The sequence below is a fragment of the Cavia porcellus genome, unplaced genomic scaffold, assembly GCF_034190915.1.
Source record: "Cavia porcellus strain 051 isolate PalLab524CR breed Dunkin Hartley unplaced genomic scaffold, mCavPor4.1 scaffold_14, whole genome shotgun sequence".
Lineage (NCBI taxonomy): Eukaryota > Metazoa > Chordata > Mammalia > Rodentia > Caviidae > Cavia > Cavia porcellus.
Genome location: NW_026947497.1, coordinates 61236718 through 61256689, shown reverse-complemented (window position 1 = coordinate 61256689; position 19972 = coordinate 61236718). Strand labels below are relative to the sequence as shown.

Genomic DNA, 19972 nt, shown 5'->3' with positions numbered 1-19972 from the left:
CCTGCTGGTGATGCTACTATCCTCAGTTATTTAATCTCTTAACTGCCCAGAAGGCAACTTGAAATACATCCTGGGGATTCACCTCACACATGCAGGGTGTTTTCACTCCAGTGCTGTGACAGCACAACAGATGAATTAACTCCAAGACTGTGGGGGACAAGTCCCAGGGGAATGGGTACATAGTCATGAGATGCATGGTGGAATAGTATGCAGCCCTGAAAAGCTGCCTGAGGTGCAGTATTATGCTGAGAGAATGGGAGTGAGTGGTACAGAAAGACTATGCCTTGTGTTTGATTTTCCCAAAGAGCCAAATACTTTCAAGATTTACATAAAGATCAATCCATCTCTTTGGTGAAAAGATAAAAAGATACAATGAGAATACCAGTGTGGTTTCCATCATCTGAACTTACTTTATTGATATTCGTTAGCGAATAAAACTGTATTGTTGCTGTTTGATGCATTTGAACACACTTCCGGTACTGGCTGCACAATGCTGACTGTTTATATATTTACTATGCTAAATCCTGCAGCCTCTGGATTGCTGGGTTTACAGTGGTTTTCTGCGGCGGTGGGCGGCTCCTCTCTGACACGCAGAGTGATCCACTCAGTCCACCAGTCTTCTGTTCCCATTTTTCTCCCTGACACTTAACATACATTCAGCTCCGAAGAGGTAAGTTACCTGTGGCGGGCACACGGCCTCGGCGGGCGCTTGTAGGGCAGGGAATAAATAGTCTGGACCAGGACTGCAGCTGGCCCCTGGGGTGGGCCCTCGCCTTTCCCTTGCTGATGTGTGACCCTCGTGCGGGCAAAGGACACACCTCTGCTGGGTGGCGGGTGCAGAATGACCATTTTATGGCCTTGTGACCACCTGAGGGGGGGGGCGGCCTGAGGTGGAAGGAAATAAATAACCGCAGGGCGGGGTTGAGGTCAGGGCACACAAAATAAATAACCATCCCAGGCCTCGGCGGTGCTGGCGGGACATGAGCCACGGAGCCTTCCCCAGCACCATACTGTTCCCACAGATGATGCAGGGACAGAGGCCTGGGGAGTGCAGACACAGCTGGCCCGCATGCAGGACGGGGCGCCGGCTCAGCCAGCATACTGTGGTCAGGGCATCGCTCTCACCTTTTGCTGCCTTTGGGTCATGGCTCAGCCACCCCTCCTACTAACGCTGCCTGGGTCTGGCCTCCACTCTCGTGTGCCACCTCACTGGTGACTTGCGGGCCCACGTCCCAGAACCACAGAGACAGAGTCGCCGGTGCCCTCGCCTCCCTACACTTGGCAAGGGAAAAGGATCTGTGCGGGGACCGCGGGAGGCACAGCAGCCACAGGCCGGGACGCCTGTTCTCCCTCAGGCTGGAGTGTGGCCCCCGGCTGACCACCTCATGTCCGAGGCGTGGAGGGAAAAGGCCCAGGCCGGGAGGAACAGGCTCCCCTCAAGGCAGAGGAGGCCTCGCAGGCACGGAGCCGCCACCAGAGACAAGAAAGCTCCGATCACCCGGAAATGCTGCGGTGGAACTCATGAAGGTGGCCCAGGCTCCATCTAGCTCTTTTGGGCGGGCGAGGGGACACCTGACAGCTCGTGGTGTGACGCGAGCAGAGGGTGTAGCACTCACTGGTCTCCTATCCACAGGATAAGAGCACCATGGGAGCATCAGTGCTTCTCAGAAGGAACAGGAAGGAAGGACCCCACGTCCCCCACTACACAGGTGACGCCATGGACAGGCATAGGGCACTTCCTGTGGGCGGCAGGACAGGCTGGGCTGGGTGCACATGGGATCTCTGTGTGCTGTGTGCCAGCCCTAACGCCCAGGCAGGGGCACTGCCCGTCACCCCGAGAGGACAGGAAGGGGTAGTGCCCAGCAGGCACACTGCCTCGGCCCTCACCGCAAGCCAGTCTGCGCGGGGAGCTTAGCACCCATCAAGATCCCCGGGGCCAGCGTCCCGGGCGCTTTCATCTGCATGCTGGAGCCCACCATGGTGGGGAAACTTCGGTTCCTGCGGATGCCACCCGGCAGCTGTAGCCCGCCCACGGCGCTGGTGACAGTGGTGGCTGGGCAGCCCAGCTGCAGGCCCTCAGGGACCAGGCCCCCGGGTACTCCGGGAGGCACGCAGAGCAGGGGTCCCTGGTCCTCAGTCTGGGTGGGGCCCTGGGCCCGTCCTGCGCTCACAGCCCGGGCCACCCCAAAGCGCCGGACCTTGTCCACGAGGTTGAGGCTGCCGACAGACACATCAGTCTGGCTCTCGCTGCTGCGCACGCCCTTCTTCTCTCGCACCTCCCGCAGGATGGAGCTGGCCGGCTTAGACGCCAGGAAGGTGTCGTATGGGGGGCTGGTGCACTTGAACTCGAAGGTGGGCAGGGAGCCAGTGGGCGTCCGAGTGGGCGAGTTGGGCGGAGTGGAGGGGATCACGGCCATGCGGGGGGTGTAGGCATGCAGTAGGGCGCCTCGCGCTGCGCGGTCCCAGCTCTGGGGGTTGTACACAGCAGCCGAGATGCCGTGCTCCTTTAGCAGCCTCACCAGCCCCAGCGACGTGCTCATGGTGGTCGTGGAGTCGCGGGCATTGGTGAAGGACTCGGCCAGGCTCAGCCTCCTTGGGGTGCATGGTGTTGCCACGGGTGTGGCCTTCAGGTGTCCAACACTGCCACAAGCCGGAGTCGGGGCTGAGTTAAGGCTGGAAGGGAGAGCGGCAAGTTATTCCTTAGGGACATTCTGTGGCCACAGCAGGGCCGGTGGCTGTGTCCTGTGAGGTGATGGGGCAGATCCAGGACACACCAAGAGACGCTCAAGACCTCTACCCACAGAGTCCCTCTCAAAGCTGCATGGGACCCCCTGCCATCCCTGGACTGAGGGCATGACCAACCCCGCACCAGAACTGCCTGGGACCCAGAATCACACCTGGTGGGGAAGGGGACAGCTGCAGCCTCTGGACACGAGGCCCAGCCAGGACTGCAGGATCCGGGGCTCAGCTCTGGAGGAGCTGGGAGGCCACAGGACAGATAGGGTCACAGGGCGCAGGGGGAGACTTTTGGCAGCTACTGTGAGCAGGGGTCCGCCTGACCTCCAAGCCCACTGATGGGCTGCCAGGTGCTGGGAACAGGCCAGCCAAATGGCCCATGGGCTGGGGACAGAGCTCTCTCTCCCAGCCCAGCCGAAGAGGACCAGTGTGGGAAGGATAGAGGAGAACCTGCTTGGACCAAGTTCCAGGGTGACCAAAGGGCTCCTCTGGGTAGGGACAGCCCAATGGCAAGTGCCAGCTACATGACTTGAGGGCCTAGGGATCTTACTATGACACAGGCCCAGCTCACACAAGCACAGGAGGGGCCAGGGCACTCGGGAAACACTGGGTTAGAGCGATGCAGAGTCCAGGATTAGGGAGGCAGACATTGCAGGGGACACAGGTGGGGTTTGCAGGTGTTACACATGGTCCATAGAAGGTCAGATCTTCTAGTCTTAAGTCTGGCCTGGTGGCCATCCCTAGGAGTCTCAGTTTCACCCTAGCTGCCTTTCCTGCCTTGCAACCCACATCAGCGAGCACCTCTAGCTGGGGATGCAGTGGGCCATGGCCAGTGCCTTTAAAATGCTGGGACAGGAAGGGCCAGTTCCTGGACAGGAAGGGCTGGCAGAGACAGCGACCTAGGTTAGACCCTGGTTAGTGCCAGTGCCTGGCGGCCCAGGGATTTAAGATGGTTAGGGCGGCAGGGCCAGGCCGACTCAGCCAGCGCCATACAGAGACACCCGAAGCCGGGCCGTTAGTGGCGGCCACACGTCACACAGATCCTTGCAGGGGCCCAGCAGGCGCCCTGCACGCTCACCCCCTGCCCTGCCCATGGGCTCCGCTCTGCCCTATACCGCCTCTTGCCCAACCGGGCACAGGACGGCTCCGTCGTCCTCCTCCCACGACCTGTGGAGAAGTGTGCACAGATGAGGTGCCCAGGACACTGCCCACTGTTCCCCTTTCCTGCATCTTCCTCTGTGGACCCTGGCAGGTTGCTCAACTACACCACAGAAGGAACAGCCGTGTGGGGACACATGGGGCTCTCTGTAGGCCCCACGAGCGCCAGGTGTGGGGCTGGCCCTGAGGTTCTTGCCCTGGGTCACTGCAGCCCAGGCTCCAGGCAGCAGCCTCAGGCTCCAGGCAGCAGCCTCAGGCAGGAGAGGGACTCCCAGAACCTCTCAGGCCTCTCCCACGGGAAACGCAGGTTTGCTGTGGGACAGTCGGGGGCCTCTGGGAGGGCTATTAAGGAGGGTCCGAGGGCAGGAAGACGGGCCAGCTCTCTCCCTTTGAGCAGGGGCTGGGCCAGAAGGGGCCGTGTTTCCAAAGTGGGGCCTGGAACAGGTGACTGCAAACACTCGTGCTGTTCGTTCTCAAGTGGGCTAGAACTGCCTTTCGTTCCTTTGTTTCTGCAGTGGGTTCACTTTGTAGTTTGTGCTGGCTTTGAATTTATGCTGCCTAAGCTGTGATCATTCTGCCTCAGCTGCTGAAGTGCTGGGATTCCAGGTGTGCGCCACCAGCCTGGCTCTGGAGCTGGCCTTGCAGGAGTCTCTCTTGTGGCTATCCTCAACACAGGCCTTGCAGGAAAGGGGCGTCCCGTTCTTACCCACAGCGGCCCACGCGGCCAAGCTTGCCCTTACCTTGGTGTGACCCGTGTGAGCTCATCGGAGGGGTGCAGGATGCGACAGGTGGTGAAGGTGAAAGTGGAGTTGGTCTGGGACATGCACTTCCCGGGGTGGTTCGCTGCATCGGGGAACAAAACACAGTCCTTGCACCTGGGTACGCACAGCGCACTTGGAACCCAGGGCCCTGAGCAGATGCGAGGTGTGGAGTGGCCTGGGCCAGTCACGCAGGTGTTTAAGGGAAGGTGACCCTCTGACACAGCTGCGGCAGAGCCCAGCCTGAGGGGCAGTGTGTCCCTGCCCCCGCCCACCCTCACAGGCTCCCGTCAGGCCCAGGGCCAGCAGTGGATCCAGTTCCAGGCAGATGGGCCCTGGGGTGGGTCATGAATCTGGTTTTCCTCCTCAGAGCTCAGAATTTGCTTTCTCCTTTTGTCATTTTGCATGTTTTTCTCTTGGCAAACATGTGCCGAACCCTGCCCAAGACAGGGAAGGCCACCTGGTGCCCAGCAGCAGGGCAGGGCTCTGGGACCTGGCTCCACTGCTGTCCCAGAACTGGCACAGTGGGATGGGAAGCCTCAGCCACCTCAAGAACAGCACAGCAAGAGCTCAGAGACCAGAGACCCATACACAGACCATGAATGGCACAGGTCCCTCCCTAGGCCCCGCCCCATTTGGTGACGCCTTCAGGAGGCCTGGGCTCTAGGAACAGCAGAGGTCAGCCCCATCACTTCCTCTCAGGCTTTGCCGGGCTGTTGCTCAGGTGGCTGAGGCATCTGTAGCACAGGGAAACAGGTATGAGCGCTACAGGAAGGAAAGCAGGCAGGGAGCAGCCTTATGTCTACAGGAGACATCATGATTGCCGCATCATTCATAACTCAAGCATCAGGAGAAAGAACAAAAGGGGAAAAAACAGACGTTGCACCAAGTGCATGCCCAGCAAGGTGCAAGCAGCCTCCCACTCAACCGCCTGCCAGGCAGCTCAGCACCCAGAGACCTCCTGGGGACAGACTCGGAGCCCAGGAGCCTGCGCCTTCCAGCTCTACAGGTTGTTTTCTCTCAAGTTTGAACAAAAAGAAACAAGGAAAGCAAAACGGAACAGATGGTGCTGCAGAACCACAAATCCACGCAGATAATAAAAAAATGAAACAGCAGAAGCTGCAGACACACACTGAGCTCAGGAAGGACAACGCCAAGTGCATGATGGCGAGGTGACTCAGGCTCCCAGTGTGGGACCCACCCATGGGCCAGAGCCCTGCAGCCCCCAGCAAGCGCTCAGCATGGGGGCTCCCGGCAGGAGGAGGGAGAGAAAAGGCAGCAGCAGCCTTCTCAGTCCCTCTCTCCAGCCGTAATACAACAGCTCAGGGGCCCAGGGCCTGAGAAACAGAACCAGAAGCAGCTATGACTATGAAGAGGAGACGACCGAATAATCACGAGTCTCCCTGCAGCCACCGAGGCCAGGACCAAAGCAACCAACGGCCTCGGGGAGCTGCATGGCCGCACACAGGAGGGTGATTTGGGAAGAAAGCAGGAAACAAATCATCAGGATGAAACAGTTGAAAGGGAGAGAATGTTAAAAACAATTCAAACAAGGCTGGATCTGAAATCAGAAGTGCACCTCAATTTCAAGCCCTGGCCAGAATATCAAATCAAAAAAGGCCTGAGTGTGCCCCTCCACCCTCACCTCATTAGATTCTGATCTTTGAGTACAACAGTAGTGTAAGAGGTTTTAGAGACACAGTTGCACCCACGGAAGCAGAACCCACCTCACACAGGTGGGTTCTGGGGATGGGAAAAGGCTGCTAAAAATTCAGAAGACACTAGAACCCAGAAGCAATCAACAGCTTTAGAAGATGGAGCATCAGTCAGAGCCCACAGCCCCAGCATCAGAGGTCCAACCTGCCCGCAAAATACCATTGGGACACGGGTCCTCAGGCTCTCTGGTCACCGCAGGCTACTGGCCGCCACTGCGCCTCCCTACGTTGGGACACAACTCAGAGTAGTGAGGGCCTGGTGTGGGGCCTCTGGTGCCCTATGCTCCTCTGAGGATCTTCTTGGCCAGCAGTCAGTTGTGAGGAGCCTTTGGTCTTTACTGTGCGCTCACGTCGCCCTGCTCCTTTGGGGGGCACTATGCTCTGATCCCCCGTCGAAGCCCTCATTTCCTGGCCTGGCTGTGTGAGGGCAAGGGCAGACCACGCCGATCACAGCTGGAGGCTGAGCAGCAGCTGACGGGCAGGTAACTGGGCCAGAGACAGTGCTGACCACTGCCTTGCACTCACTTCCAACATTTCCAAACCAGTGGGCCCTTGGCTCACTGGCCATGCCTGCCCAGACACGGGGCTCCCTGCAGGTGCTCTCACACACACGTGACATGTTCTAGAGCAGGTGCAGCTCTCCGATGTGACCCACGAGGCCGTGTAGGCTGGCAGTGCTGACTGCCGGTGCTCCTCTGGGCCCACGATGCCTGGCACTGATAGGAAAACCAGGCAGGTGGCATCTGGCATCCTTCTGTTGCAGCACCGCAGGTGCCAGTACAGCCAGGTCCCCTGGAAGGGCGGCCACTCCCAAATCCAGGGGCTGTGCTGGGGCTTGGCCAGGATGCCCCAGATCCATGGCAAGCGAAGGTCGATGGGACTTGCTCCACCAGGCCTTCTGTGTGGCGTGGCTGGACCCGCAGGCTCTTGTGTCCCATTCTCTGGTGCTGCTCCTTCCTCTGCCCCCAGGGAAATGTGGACAGAGGCTCTTCTGCAGCGGGACAGCCGGTGGGAGCCCAGTCCTGAGACCTGCGAGCCAGAGGAAATGCAGTCCGGGGATGGAGAGCCCTGCCATGCCGCGCAGCCCTTTTAACTCATGGGAATGACTTCCAAAGAAGCTCAAGCATTCTCTCAAGCACATCTCAAAATCCTGGAAGACAGGATCCAAACTGCAGTGTCCGGGCGACTTCTGTTTTATCTTTGCTCTTTGCGGGAAGTGGTGGCCTTGTGTGAGGTAATGGAAACCATCTGGCCACTTTACTTCCCTTGTGTGAACTCTGTGCACACAGCAAGAATCTGCTGGTGGAGACTTTCTATCCACTCATTCACACACACACACACACACACACACACACACACACACACAAAGTACTCCCCCACCTGCATTTCCTCACTGCTGTGACACCAACAGTCACACCTGTAGCCCAGTCTACCTGTCACACACTGGTGACAAAAGCTGCTGTCAGGCCAGCTTCCCAGGGTCGCGGGGGCGAGGGCCCAGCCCTGTGAGCAACAGCATACATTTTCACAGGGCCCAGCTGGGCCTGGCTTCGGAGCTCCGGTCACCAAAGTGGAGGAGGGAAGGACAGTTCCCCGCCTGTCAGAAACAAGAGAGACAGGGCCCTTTTACAAGCCCCAAACAGGCAAAGTCCCTCCTGAGACTGGAATCAGGGCTCAGGGAAATGCCCTAAGGACCGCCTGTCACTGTCCCGTAACTGCAGGAGGTTCTGCGGTGAGCTCACGTAGAAGCCCCATATGCGCCCTGGAAACCCGCTGCCTGGGGTGTGGGGTGAGGCTCCGTGTGGCCTGGTGACGCCTTCCTTGGCCTCTTTGGTGTCCCTCAAACATACCCTGGTCTGCTCGTGGCTGTGACGGAGGCCTGGACCCCAGAGGTCAGCCATCTGGTCCGCAGCACTCCTGTGGGCTCTATCTCGGAGATTTTTAGACCACACTGCAAGACATTTTTCTGGTTTCTGCACAATTTCATGTTGGTTTCTGCAAAGTTAAGTCTATTCTTCACTCTGCACCAAGCTCTCTACTGTCTGTTTTGTCTAAGAAGTGTGTGGCTTGAGAGGTGAACAATTTCATTGTGTGTATGAGGGGCTTGCCATGGGCTGCCGTCCGGGAAGAGATGGTGAGGGTACTGCTGATGCCTCCTGGGGAAACGCAGAGTCTCTGGGCTCCTGGGGAACCAGCATGGCAGGGCTAGCCTCAGAGTTAGGCTCTGCCTCAGAGCTGTTCCAGGCAGTACCCGTTCCAGGCAGACCACAGCCCAGAGGCCCACTGCACACTCCTGAGAGGACCCACACACAGAAGGAGGCAAGCACTGGCTCCTCAAGGAACCTGCATGGCTTTCTGAGGTGAGGACACCATAGAGAAACGGCTCTCAATGGGCGGCTTGGTCCTAGAGGTCTGTAACAGGACTGCCCAACACTGATCTCTATGGAGGACAAGGTCCTCTCACTCCTTGTCAGTCTACTTCCAGGCTGCATGTACTGGACACAAGAGCACAGGGCTACCTTGACTCTGCTGACATGGGCAGGACTGCGTGCCAGTGACCATAGCCAGCTGGCTGTCCCTGACTGCCACACTGGGTGGACAGGTGCTCAACAGAACAGACGGGGCAGAGGTCTGTGAGCTCCCTGTGCAGCCTCCTGCTTCTGGACATCCAGGCCTCTGGGCCAAGCCTGCTCACAGGCCCCTGGACCCACTCCTCAGATACTGGTGGCCATGATAGTATCTGTGACAGGTGCCCTGCCTTTCCCACCCATGGCTGCTCCCCACAAAATGTGGGCCTAGGTACCAAATCAGGACACAATGCAAGCAGCGCGTTCTCCTGGTTTTGCCTCTGCTGGACCTCGGGCTGGAGGTGCAGGGGAATTTTCACATATCCTCAGTGACCAGGGTCTCAGTGGGTATCTCTGCCAGGTGATGCCCATATGCTGGTGCCAGGTGCAGGGCCCATGAGCATCTCACTACAATGACCTGCAAACCCTACGGATGCCCGTATGGCTCCAGGTCTCTGAGTCACTCGAAGGACTCACTGAAAGCAACCACCCAAGGTGCTGCCCGCAGGGCTGTGAGCTGAGGTGCCTGCTGCGTGTGAAGTCTAACGCAGCACATAGCCCACGGCCAGGGAGAGACCATGTCGGCGACATGTGCTTCCTATGTGAACCGAGACGTAGAACATGTCACTGAAATAAAGTAAAACTATGATTTAAAAAGCACTTTCAACAACCCATTTTAATTGTCTAAATTATTTACAATACAGTACTGTGGAGTCATCTTTTTTAAAACATGGGAATTTTAAAAAATCATTAAATGATGCTTCAAGTAATACATAAAATATACTGATATTTTTTTTCAGTGCTCAAAACGTTTTCTTCAACATGACAGTAGGCTCTAGACAAAAGCGTCTGCTCTTCACCATTTCCTCCCAGTTTTAAAAAAGAAAAGGTGTATCACCTTCTGACACTGAAGTTTCTCCCTCGGACATCTTCCCCAGCAGCTCTTAGACTTGGACACGGCCCAGCGCAGGGAGCTAACCATTGGCCCGCAACCCTGGGGACCCAGGGGTCTCACCCAGAGAGGGACACAGCCTGTGCCAAGCATCCATATAGCTCTGCCCCACCAAAACCCAAGTGTGCCTTCCCCCGAGTGCAGCTCCTAGAGACACGACCCTCACAGAACACAAGCTGCCTGGAGGCCTTTCCTCCACCACCTTGGAAACCAGTGCCACCCTGTTCTCAGCGCAAACCAGCACACCTGGTCCTCTGCGGCTCGTCCCAACCCAGATGGCAGCCGGGACGCTGCTGCCGCAGGTTTCCATGAGAAAGGGCCATGCAGAGCGGCAGCTGGGTCTCACCGCCACGGTCTTGCCCTCCACCCCCATGAGGGGTTCTCTGGCTGCCAGCAGCTTCACTCCTCGCACAGCTCCCTGAGTGCATCTAATGAGCCCTGACTTTGGGGATTCTGGGAAGGCTGCACCCAACACCACCGTGCCCTCAGCTCTGTCCTGCCTCTCCGTACTGGCTGCCATGCCTTCACAGAGGAGAACCAGGAAGCCCAGACAGGAAGTCTCGATAGAAGGATGTCACAAGGGTGATGCTAGCCCTCTTTTGTAGGTCTGTCCCCTTGTTTCTCTGGGACCCCAGGACCTAGCCCCCAGAGGAGTGACTATAAGCTGCTGTCCACACCTTGATGCCGGGGCAGGGTGTCACAGCTCTCAGATGCATCTGGTCCTCCTGGAAGAGCTTAGTAATGATCCCATGGGGTTTACCTGGTTAATCACTTTTTAAAAATCCACCCTGAACACACACGTAAGTTAGAGAAACCACAAATGTGACTCTGCTGGAGGAAGGAAGTCCAGTGTTGTCTGAAAGCCCGAGCCCTGTGGGCTTATTTCAGTGTGATAGCAGCATCCAGGAGGCAGCTTTGCCTGTTCCCCCTCAGACCAACCCAGCACCAATCCATCACCTCCTTAATGGGCCTACTGGGCTCCAACCAGCACTCACCAGGGCCCCTCAGACACCAGGCGACACCCAAACAGGAAGGGGGCACTGACATTTGGAGGCCCCACCCACTCCTTTTTAGCAGCCTCTCCTGTTCCCCTTGAGACCCCTGCTGAGCCAGGCCCAGTCGGGCATGGCTATGCCCATGTACCGTGCTGGGGCCTCAGACTCCATGGTGCACACAGCACTGCACTGCGCAACGGGGATGCGTTCATTGTCACCCACACAGACGCACAGAAGCCACACACAGGGAGCCACTACGAATGGTGCCGGGGACAGAGGTGAGAACAGCCCAGAACTGTGTGGCTGGGGTCGGGTGTGTGGGACAGATCGCGACGGCCTCACCAGACCCCTCCTCCTCCTCCATGGCCGCAGGTGGCTTCTGCATCTCCTCAGGGGAGCTCCTGCTGCTTGGGACAGTCGAGTGTGCCTGGGACCTCTCACCTGAGGTCTCTGGGTGCTGCACTGGTGTGGAGGTAGCTAGGCCCGGGAGGGGAATGTGGTCACCTGTGTCATCTTCCTCTAAGTCGTTAAGGCAGTACACTTCGTCCAGGTCAACATCCAGTGTCCGGAAGCCTTTGGTGACCACACCAGGCCGGGGGTCGAGGATGCCCCCAAGGTGAGGCTGGGCCAGCTGCTGCCAGTGGTGGAGGGTGGCAGAACCTGCAGGAGGAAGGGCACAGGGGAGGAGCAGGTTAGCACGGAGGCTGACACGAGCTGTCACCTCCCCAGTGGGCTCTGCCCTCTTCCTGGCCATGCCCTGAGGAGCCCGACTCAAGGAACCAACGGCGCCATTTGTAAGTAAAACAAATGCCACACTGCGTGCCAGGTGTGTGGTTACAAAGCATTTTAAGCAACCCCAGAATTCAATGCATCGTCATTGTACAGACAGCAAAGGGGGACACAGCCAAACAAGCATGGGGTGTGCACGGGCACAGCAGGTGCCAGAGCACAGACGGACAAGGGGAGGAGGCGATGCTGCCCCACCCAGGACTGCGCCAGGGATAGCAGAGGCCAGGAGGTGGCGGGTGTGACCCTTACCGCCTCCCCTTCGGTCTCCGTACCTGCCAGCAGCCTGGCGCTGCCTGTTGGTTGTAATCTAAGAACACGCAGAGTGGCCTAGAGCAAGGTGACAATCCCCCGTGATACCAGCCTGGGACTCAGGTAACACGGTGTGTGGTCTGTAACAACACCAGAGTGTGTCCCCCGAGGACACCAACGTATCCTGGGAGCTGTTCCAGCACCACGCGCACCTGGGAATCGGGTTCAGGGCACATCTGCCTCTAGGACACAGAGGTGTCCCCAGCTTTCGCCTAGGCTCAGGACATTCAGCTGCATCTTCTGACACCTGTGTGCCCAGGGGCTGGGAGTCACCAACACAAACCACACCTGCCTGCCCAAGATCAGAGGAGCTCTCTGCCAGCAAAGGAGGCAGCACAGGGGGCCTCCAGCACACCTGGGCCCAGCAGCCACCCAAGGCTGTTTGCACGGCTGACCCAGGCATGAGCATGCAGGAAGTAAGGATGGAAGCTTGCTGGCCCCCAATGCCACCTCGAGGTCACTCTCCATGGACCACCTCAGCTGGGGTCTGGGGGATCTCCAGGGGCTGTTACAAATCCACTTGAAAAATCTGAGGATCCATGCTCAGAGTTTGTTGATGCCCCTTCCAGGGCTGCCCCGGACTTCAGGACATAGAAATACACCCACGCTGCCTCACCCTATCCATTGAGCATAAACAAATGCCCTCAATGCAACAAGGAACTAGCATGAACAGGGCAATGTCTCGGAAGTGAATTTGCACCAGGGAAGACAGTTGGCCCAGTGGTTGTCAGGGGGAACGGGGGACAACTGTCAAAGCTGTTGCAGCTATGGGAAGGAAGGACACTAGTGCTGCCAGGTGAGCAGAGGCCAGGGGTGGCACTTAATACTCTGCAAGGCCCAGGATAGCTGTGCCACAGAGTTACAGGCCAATGTTCCCGGGGCCCCGGCTGGGAAACTACCCCACAGCTGGGGCCTTTGCCTCTGGGATTCTGAGGATCTGGAGGAGACTCTGCCCCAGGGCACTCGGGCACAATGCCACCAGAGCTCTGCAGCTGCTCCCCCGCCCCCCAGTGCCACTGTGCCACCACTGGTGTCAGGAGCCTATGTGGAGCCTGTAAGGTGCTGCACATTTGACCCGCAGCACATCAACTCCCTCCTCGAGACATCCTTGGTGAGCACCATCACCTCACTCCACAGCAGGACCCTGGGGCTGGGCAACTCCCCAAAGCCATTAATCAGTGGGCATGGAACCCAGCTTCAGGGCAGGCTGGCTCTTGTAGGAATCCGACACTGTGCTCTTCCCAGTGCACAGGCAAGATCAGGGCAGGACATCCATGTCCTGGCTAGGGACATGCTAAGCACTGGCTGGCATCCTGCTGCACAAAGGTCATCAAAGCTCCCAAGCAAGTGTCTGGGCTAGCAGGAAACCCACTGGGAGTTCTGGCCATCCCCAAAGCCCTGGGTGCTCACTGGCTTCATGGGCACAATTTGGGCATCAGAGCAGCAGCAAGGAGGCGGCTCCAGGAGCCATGGCCATGCCTGGCTGGCACCATGCCCTGAGGATCTAGAGGCCAGTACATCCACATCACTCTACTCTGCAGGGTGGGGCGAGCTGGGGCCTGGGCAGGTGAGGAATGTGAGCCTTGGGGATCAGGACTGTACCCCAGACAGCTGCCTCACCCATGTGGTGGGGAGTAAGTGGAGAGCAGGGTGTGGTGGCCACATCTATAATCCCAGCACTCTGGAAGACTGAGGCAGGGGGATCAAATTTCAACCCACACTGGGCAATTTAGGGGTTTAATGACCTGTTCCATTTTCAAACTGGACCAGTTCACCCCTCCTTAGGCAACTTGGTGTTCCCCACTTCTGGGAGGTCACCAGATTGATGTTGAACTTAGTGGGGACATCCGATCGGCATACTGCACTGCAGCCCACACTCCTGGACTCAAGTGATCCTCCCACCTCGGCCTCTCTCACATCTGGGACTACCATGCCCAGCTAGTGTCTTAATGAGACTCTTTCTCAAGCTAAAAAAAGACTGGGATGCAGCGCAGAGTGAAGACCCTGGGTTCAATCCCCAGTGCAGCCAAAGAGAAAAAAGATTTGGTGAAGCCACCACAAACCCCGCCTTGTGATTTGACTATGTCAGGCTCAGGGGCTCACAGGTTCCACCCCAGCTGTGCCCCAGAGCACCTCCTCCCACCTGCCTGCCACCTCCTGTCCCGTCTTCCCAGCTCCTCTCTGGCCTCCTGGACCTTTTCGACACCTCAAAGGACAAGCCTGTGCTGTCAGCTGCCACCCATCACCCTCAGCCTGAGCCCTGCCCACACCTCCCTGCACAGAAGCCAGCTGGTACAGCATAGGGCGAGAAGCACACGACCTCTGTCCTCCTGGCTGCCGGAGATACAGTTCTGCAGAACAAGGGTGTGGAGGGCAGGGACAGGCAGAGTCTCGGCCACTGTCTCTCTCCTTCCCCACACCCAACTGTTACAGCTGACGAAGGAGGAGAAAACTCAGTCCACTCTGCCAGAGGAGGACAGGGCTCCTGAGTCTGGAGGAAGCCTACAGGGCAATACCACGTAGCCACAGACCCTTTCTCCAGCTATAGGTGAACTTGTTCATCTGGAAATCCTACCTTGGCTGTAATTAGAAAGGAAGAGTGAAACACAGGAAAACAATAGCCATGGCTCAGTCCTCTGCCTCGGGTCTCTACGAGTCTCTACAGTGTGAACATGCCTGCCCTAGCCCTGGAAGGTACTCGGGGAGAGCAGCACACTCGCAACCACCAACACCATAAGCAGACAGCAAGGTGATTAAATGGGAAGGGAGATGCAGGCCACCAACCACCATGCACTGTGCTCCCAGCAACCTTCTCCAGGGCCTCACCCAAGTGCTTCTACCTGGTTGCTGGAGATCAAAGGAGTTGCACAGGCATCTCCCAGGCCAGGGGCAAAGGACGATGTAAGAACATGGCTCAGCACATGGGCGGTCCACTGCCCAGCACTGGGAAAGACAAAGTTTGAAGTAGCTGAGTTTCAAAAGGCACCTGCCAGGCACTGGGTGCGGACAGAGCCCATCACATTTCATCCTCACCACAACCTGTCACAGATCAGGGAACAGCCTCAAGGGAGTAACTCACACCACCCCCTAGTCACCCAGAAACAAAACAACCACGCAGGGAGTAGGGGGCAGAAAATACTGGCTGGGTTTAAAACAGCTAGGAAGCCAGAGAATGACGCAATGAGGGGAGAAGGACCTGTATCTTGAGGATGTGTTGGGAGCCATGGTGGTAAGATTCTAATGCAGTGATTCAGCCTCCTCTGGGGCAGGGCACCAGAAATCAAATCCATCCTAAAGTAGGATGGGAGCCCCTCTGTTTCTACTAGGTCATCACAGAAACACTGCCACCTCATACATAAAAGGTGCATTGATGTTCAACATAAAGTTTAAGACTTCATCCTGCCATGGGCTTGGAAAGTGAGTCCAAAGCTGTAGGCATAGATGATGTCATGAAACAGTAAAATACAGAAAGCAGACAAGATAGAGATGATAAAGTTCAATGACCACAGAGACAAGGGAAGAAAAATAAAAGAAAGGCAGAAAGTAATCAGAAATGGGAGATTTTATTGAAATAATAACAGACACAATCACAGATCGAAAACAATTGCCAAGCTTACAACTAAGTGAACCATTAGAAAAAGAGTGAGCCAGCCTTCTCTGAAACCTACAAAGGGTCTAAATCTATAAAGAGTCATGAAGACAGAAAAGCAGCCCCTCCTCTTCCTTCCTCTGGAGACTGTGGGGTCTCCAGCAAGCTCACCCCACCTAGCGGTGCCTTCTCGAAACATCCTGGGTGAAAAGCCCTGCGCTCCTCTCCCGGGCACATAGTGCTGTGTGTGTAACGCACGCTGAACTCACAGGGCATAAAGGACACACCTGTGTGTTAAACTTCAGGGTGGGCGAGTGGCAGGGCCAACGGGGCTCTGCACTCCCCGGAGGGGCAAGAAGGTGAAGGCTGAGGTGCACTCACAGGGAGGCTGATCTGGGTTTGAGTCAGCAGCGACCCACAGCACCCTAAACTCCCAGGAGCTTCCAAACAGAAGGAGTAAAAGGAAAACTACAAACACCCGGTGGCCCTTGGCAGGTGCAGATGAAACACTTTATAATACCCAAGGCAAAAAAAGAAAGCAACAAGGAAAAAACGTGTTTTCCAGGAGTCAGGTCATCCAAGGAGGTCAATCCTACAAGGGGAGTGCCCTGGTGGGGAGGCAGGGGCGCAGGCTCCCCGCTCCCAGCTCCTTCCCAACCCCAACATGCAGCACTGCCATGAGCCTGGCTCAGAGCATCCCTCTCTCTGGAAGATCAAACCAGAACACGACACCTGTGAATCCCTCTCAGGGTGTTCCTGCAGAGCCCCGACTCCAGGGTCTGCTTGGCACAACCTCCCAACCCTGAGGTCTCTGGGGAGTCAGAGCATGAATCCCAGCGCCCCTCTGGCCCTCCAGAGACTGATGGATCAGATTATGTGGACTCTCCCAGCCACACCTCTGCCTCTCCAGGGTGTGTTCTAAGGCACCATGGGAAGGGGAGGGAACGGACAACTGGGATGTCCCCCACCCAGGGGAGAAGGGGTTGGTGCTGCCTAACGGAACTCAAACCAGCAGCGTGGGTGGCTGTCACGGAAAAAGAAGGAGTAGGCATGACTCAGGTGGCCCGCTTGCTGCAGGTGGATCAGGGACCATAGTGAGTCCCCGAGCAGGGAAGAGAGTGGCCGAGGGCCCTTGCGGTCACCTTCCAGCGGCTTCACGATCTGCAGCTTCTCTGGCAGGTAGGAGCGGCTGCTGAAGGACATGCCCGAGAAGCCAGTGAGCTCCGAGAAGCGTGAGCGGGTGCCCAGAGACAGAATGCTCTCGGTGGGCGTGAGGGAGCCGCTCCGCAGCTCGCCCTTCTCGGCCAGCTCCTGCAGCTTCCGCTCCTGCTCCTCCTCGAAGAACCTCCTCTCCGACAGGTAGTTCTCCCGACGCAGCGACAGCCGCCTCAGCGCTGTCTCCAGGTCGTGGGTACCCGGAGTGCCTGGTGTGCCTGGCTTCTTCGTGTGCTCGTTGGGCCTGGAGAAGAAATGGGGGTGAGTGCCACGCACAGGGCACAAGGTGCCAGACCAGCACTGTGGGAGCAGGGTGATCACAAGTTCCAGCCCAGTCTGGGTAACTAAGCACAAACTTACTGCAAAACAAAACCTAAATGGGCTGGAAATGTAGTTCAGCAGGAAGGCCCTGGGACCAACCCTCAGTTCAAAAAAGAAAAGGAAAAAAGAATGGAAATAGTAAATGCCTGCCCCAAAGAACTTGGCCCATGGGTCTGAGTTGCTTTTCTTAGATGGGCAGTGGACTGAAATGAACTCTGAACACTGAGCAAGACCCAGCCCGAGCCTGGGTCACCTCATGCCTCACAGATGAAGCTTTTTTGAAGCTGCAGGCTCAAGCTTCCTCTTGAGTTAAGGGCACTGAGATCTAAACTCCAACCAAACCCAGCTCTGATCACAGAGATTCCCGGCCATCTGACCCAGCAGTAAGGCAGACCTGGTTTCACAGTCAGAGGAGGCTGCACTAGAGACAGCCATGGGCCGGTTCTGCAAGACACCTGGCTCTCCATGCCTGCTCTGAAGCAAACCATGCGGTGCCAGGGTTCTCCTGGCCTTTCCTGCCCTTGGGCCACAGTGCATGCACAAGGCCAGGGTCTGCTCTGCAGCCAGACAGTAGGGATCACAGAGAGGCCTGGGCACTGAGGACAAGCATGAGCTCAGCAGGCTGGACATGGACCAGCACAAGCCACATCCCTCAGGGGGCCTGGTCACTGCATCTGTGTCCAATCCATGCTCCTCTACCGGGACAGCAAGGTGAAAATGTGTGGCTCACTCACACCTCCAGGTCGGCTGCCTCGCTTTCCAGGATGATGGTGTTGGTCTTGTTGTCCAGGACAATGTTGCCCACATCGCTGCCGTAGAAGCTGGACCGGGGGGTGCTGACGCAGCTGGACAGCAGGGAGTTCATGGCTGAGGACTGGTTGGAGCCCGGGATGTTCATGGGCGAGGGGGTCAATGACCTCTGCTTGACCACCTGGTTGATGTTCCGCACGGTCTCGAAGACACGCTTCTGGTGCCTGAATGGAAGCAGAGGAGGAAGGACCTGGGGTCAGGCCCTCTAGACAGGGTCAGCTGAGGGGTGAACATCAGGCAACGGGCGAGGGTGCCTCCTTCACTCAGCACCCAGGGGTCGAAGATGCCACTGCGTGCTGCACACTAGGGTGACGCTTGCGAGACCCAAACCTGACCTGCAAAAGCAATGCTTATTACTTCTGTCTCCCCACAAGTTCTCCCTTTCACGATAAGTACTCCAGGGAACACCAGCTCCAGGGCAGTGCTCCCTGCTGGACACACAGTGGCCTCAATATGTATTGTAGACTAAGTATTTGCTGACCATTCATATAGAAACAGCCAGACTTAAAGCCAGGCTTCAGCTTTCATGCTGAGAGCCAGGCACCAGCTCTGGTTCATTTGAGAAGCTGCTACTTCTAAGAACATAGTCACACACGATGTCACCTGGTTCCCATCTCAGGAGGTAGGCTTCCTGCGGCCACATGGACTAACACCCTCTGAACACAGCACAGCCAGGGCCCATTCACACCCTGCCTGTGGAGCTAGGCTCCTTCTGGACAGTGGGTGGGCCTGAAGCCTGGCCAGGCCTCTGCAGAGCCCTCTGTGCCCTCCTTTCCTTTCCTACCAGACATTGAACACTATAACACAGCACTTCCCACGGAAGGCATGGAGGATGGTACACAGTTGTGCCAAGACTGCTGATGGAGGAGAGGCAGGAAGCACACCTCTTCCCTGCCAACCTCCTAGAGCTCAACAAGTACCCCCATCCCAGATTAGAGCCAGCTGTGTCCCCCACATCCCTCAAACTGGACTGCCAGACACAGGCATCACTTCAGGGTCTGAGGCCCACTTGTGACTAGGTTTTGAGCATCCTGGCTCGATGGTTGGCCTGGGAAGCTGACAGCAACCAAACCGCGTGACGTACGCGATGTCTGGAGATTCAGGCTCTTCTAGCTGCAGCTCCTTGCGCATGGTCCCCTCGATCTCTGCCGCCAGGGAGTCCTAGGAAAAGCCAGAAACACACCTGTATGAGTGGCTCATGAGGCTCTGTCCCTAAGAGGGACTGAGCAGCAGGCTTCCCCAGCATGACACTGGATCAGGAACACCCTCCTCAGCTGGAGACCCAGGCCGGTGGAAGCCAGGGCAGCTTCCAGATACAGAGCCACTGAGCCTAACCATAGCTGTCAACTGGAGCAAACCTCATGCTTCCCTGGCCACCCTAGCTCTGCCCTATGGCCCCAAACAGGGATGGTGACTTTGAGGGGGAAGGGAACGAGTGCTGAAGGATGGGATGATGTTTCCAGATACGCCGAGCTTACAGAGCATCAGGTGTGACATCAAAGCCCACGAGTCACATGGAGCTGCGGCACTCGGGGGACCCTAACACACAGGTTACACCCGGTGTGTGACCTGAGTCTGGGCGCTGTCACCTCCGGCCCTGCTTTAGTCCTCCCCTGGGCTCTCCCACCAGCCAGCCTGATCCATGTGCTCGGGAAAGGTGGTTTTCTCCTGAGCACACACCAAACCCCTAAGTCCTTGCTAGTTTTCTTAGCCTTTGTTTCCTCTTCAGCAGGGCTGTGAGCTTAGTGGGCCGCGAAGGCAGGGAAGACCCTGAGCTGAGGCCCACAGCACAGGCTGCCTGATGGGTGCCCCAGCACTGCCTGTCCTCTTCCTGCATGAGGACCAGGCAAGTGCAGAAAGAGGCAGGACATCCTCAGGCAGCACCAAGGGCACCAAGGGAAGGGGCAGAACCTCGACAATGATGCACTGGCCTGGCTCCTACAGGCCACCAAGCACATGGGACATGGCCAATTGTGACTGAGGAGTGGATGCTCACAGTACTCGATTTGCACTGATATAAACTGAGGCAGCCCCTGTGGCCAGTGCTTTGTGGGGCGT

General features: G+C 57.2%; 1 protein-coding gene across 13 annotated transcripts in view; it reads right to left on the bottom strand.

Annotated features, from left to right (window-relative positions):
• Nucleotides 1–387: 387 nt before the first annotated feature.
• The window catches only part of Trak1 (trafficking kinesin protein 1), a 147412-nt gene continuing 127827 nt past the window's right edge, over nucleotides 388–19972 (bottom strand). For 5 of the 13 annotated variants that reach the window (XM_063260965.1, XM_023560257.2, XM_013160146.3 and 2 more), the window contains 6 exons: nucleotides 18999–19075; nucleotides 17839–18078; nucleotides 16711–17027; nucleotides 11224–11541; nucleotides 4635–4737; nucleotides 388–2673 (listed from right to left, as the gene is read on the bottom strand). In XM_063260965.1, coding sequence (XP_063117035.1) covers nucleotides 1884–2673; nucleotides 4635–4737; nucleotides 11224–11541; nucleotides 16711–17027; nucleotides 17839–18078; nucleotides 18999–19075 — 1845 coding nt within the window. In that variant the 3' untranslated portion in view covers nucleotides 388–1883. Of the gene's footprint in view, nucleotides 2674–3814; nucleotides 3904–4634; nucleotides 4738–11223; nucleotides 11542–16710; nucleotides 17028–17838; nucleotides 18079–18998; nucleotides 19076–19972 lie in introns of all 13 variants that reach the window. The other 8 variants (XM_063260967.1, XM_063260968.1, XM_063260964.1 and 5 more) reach the window with 4 other exon arrangements.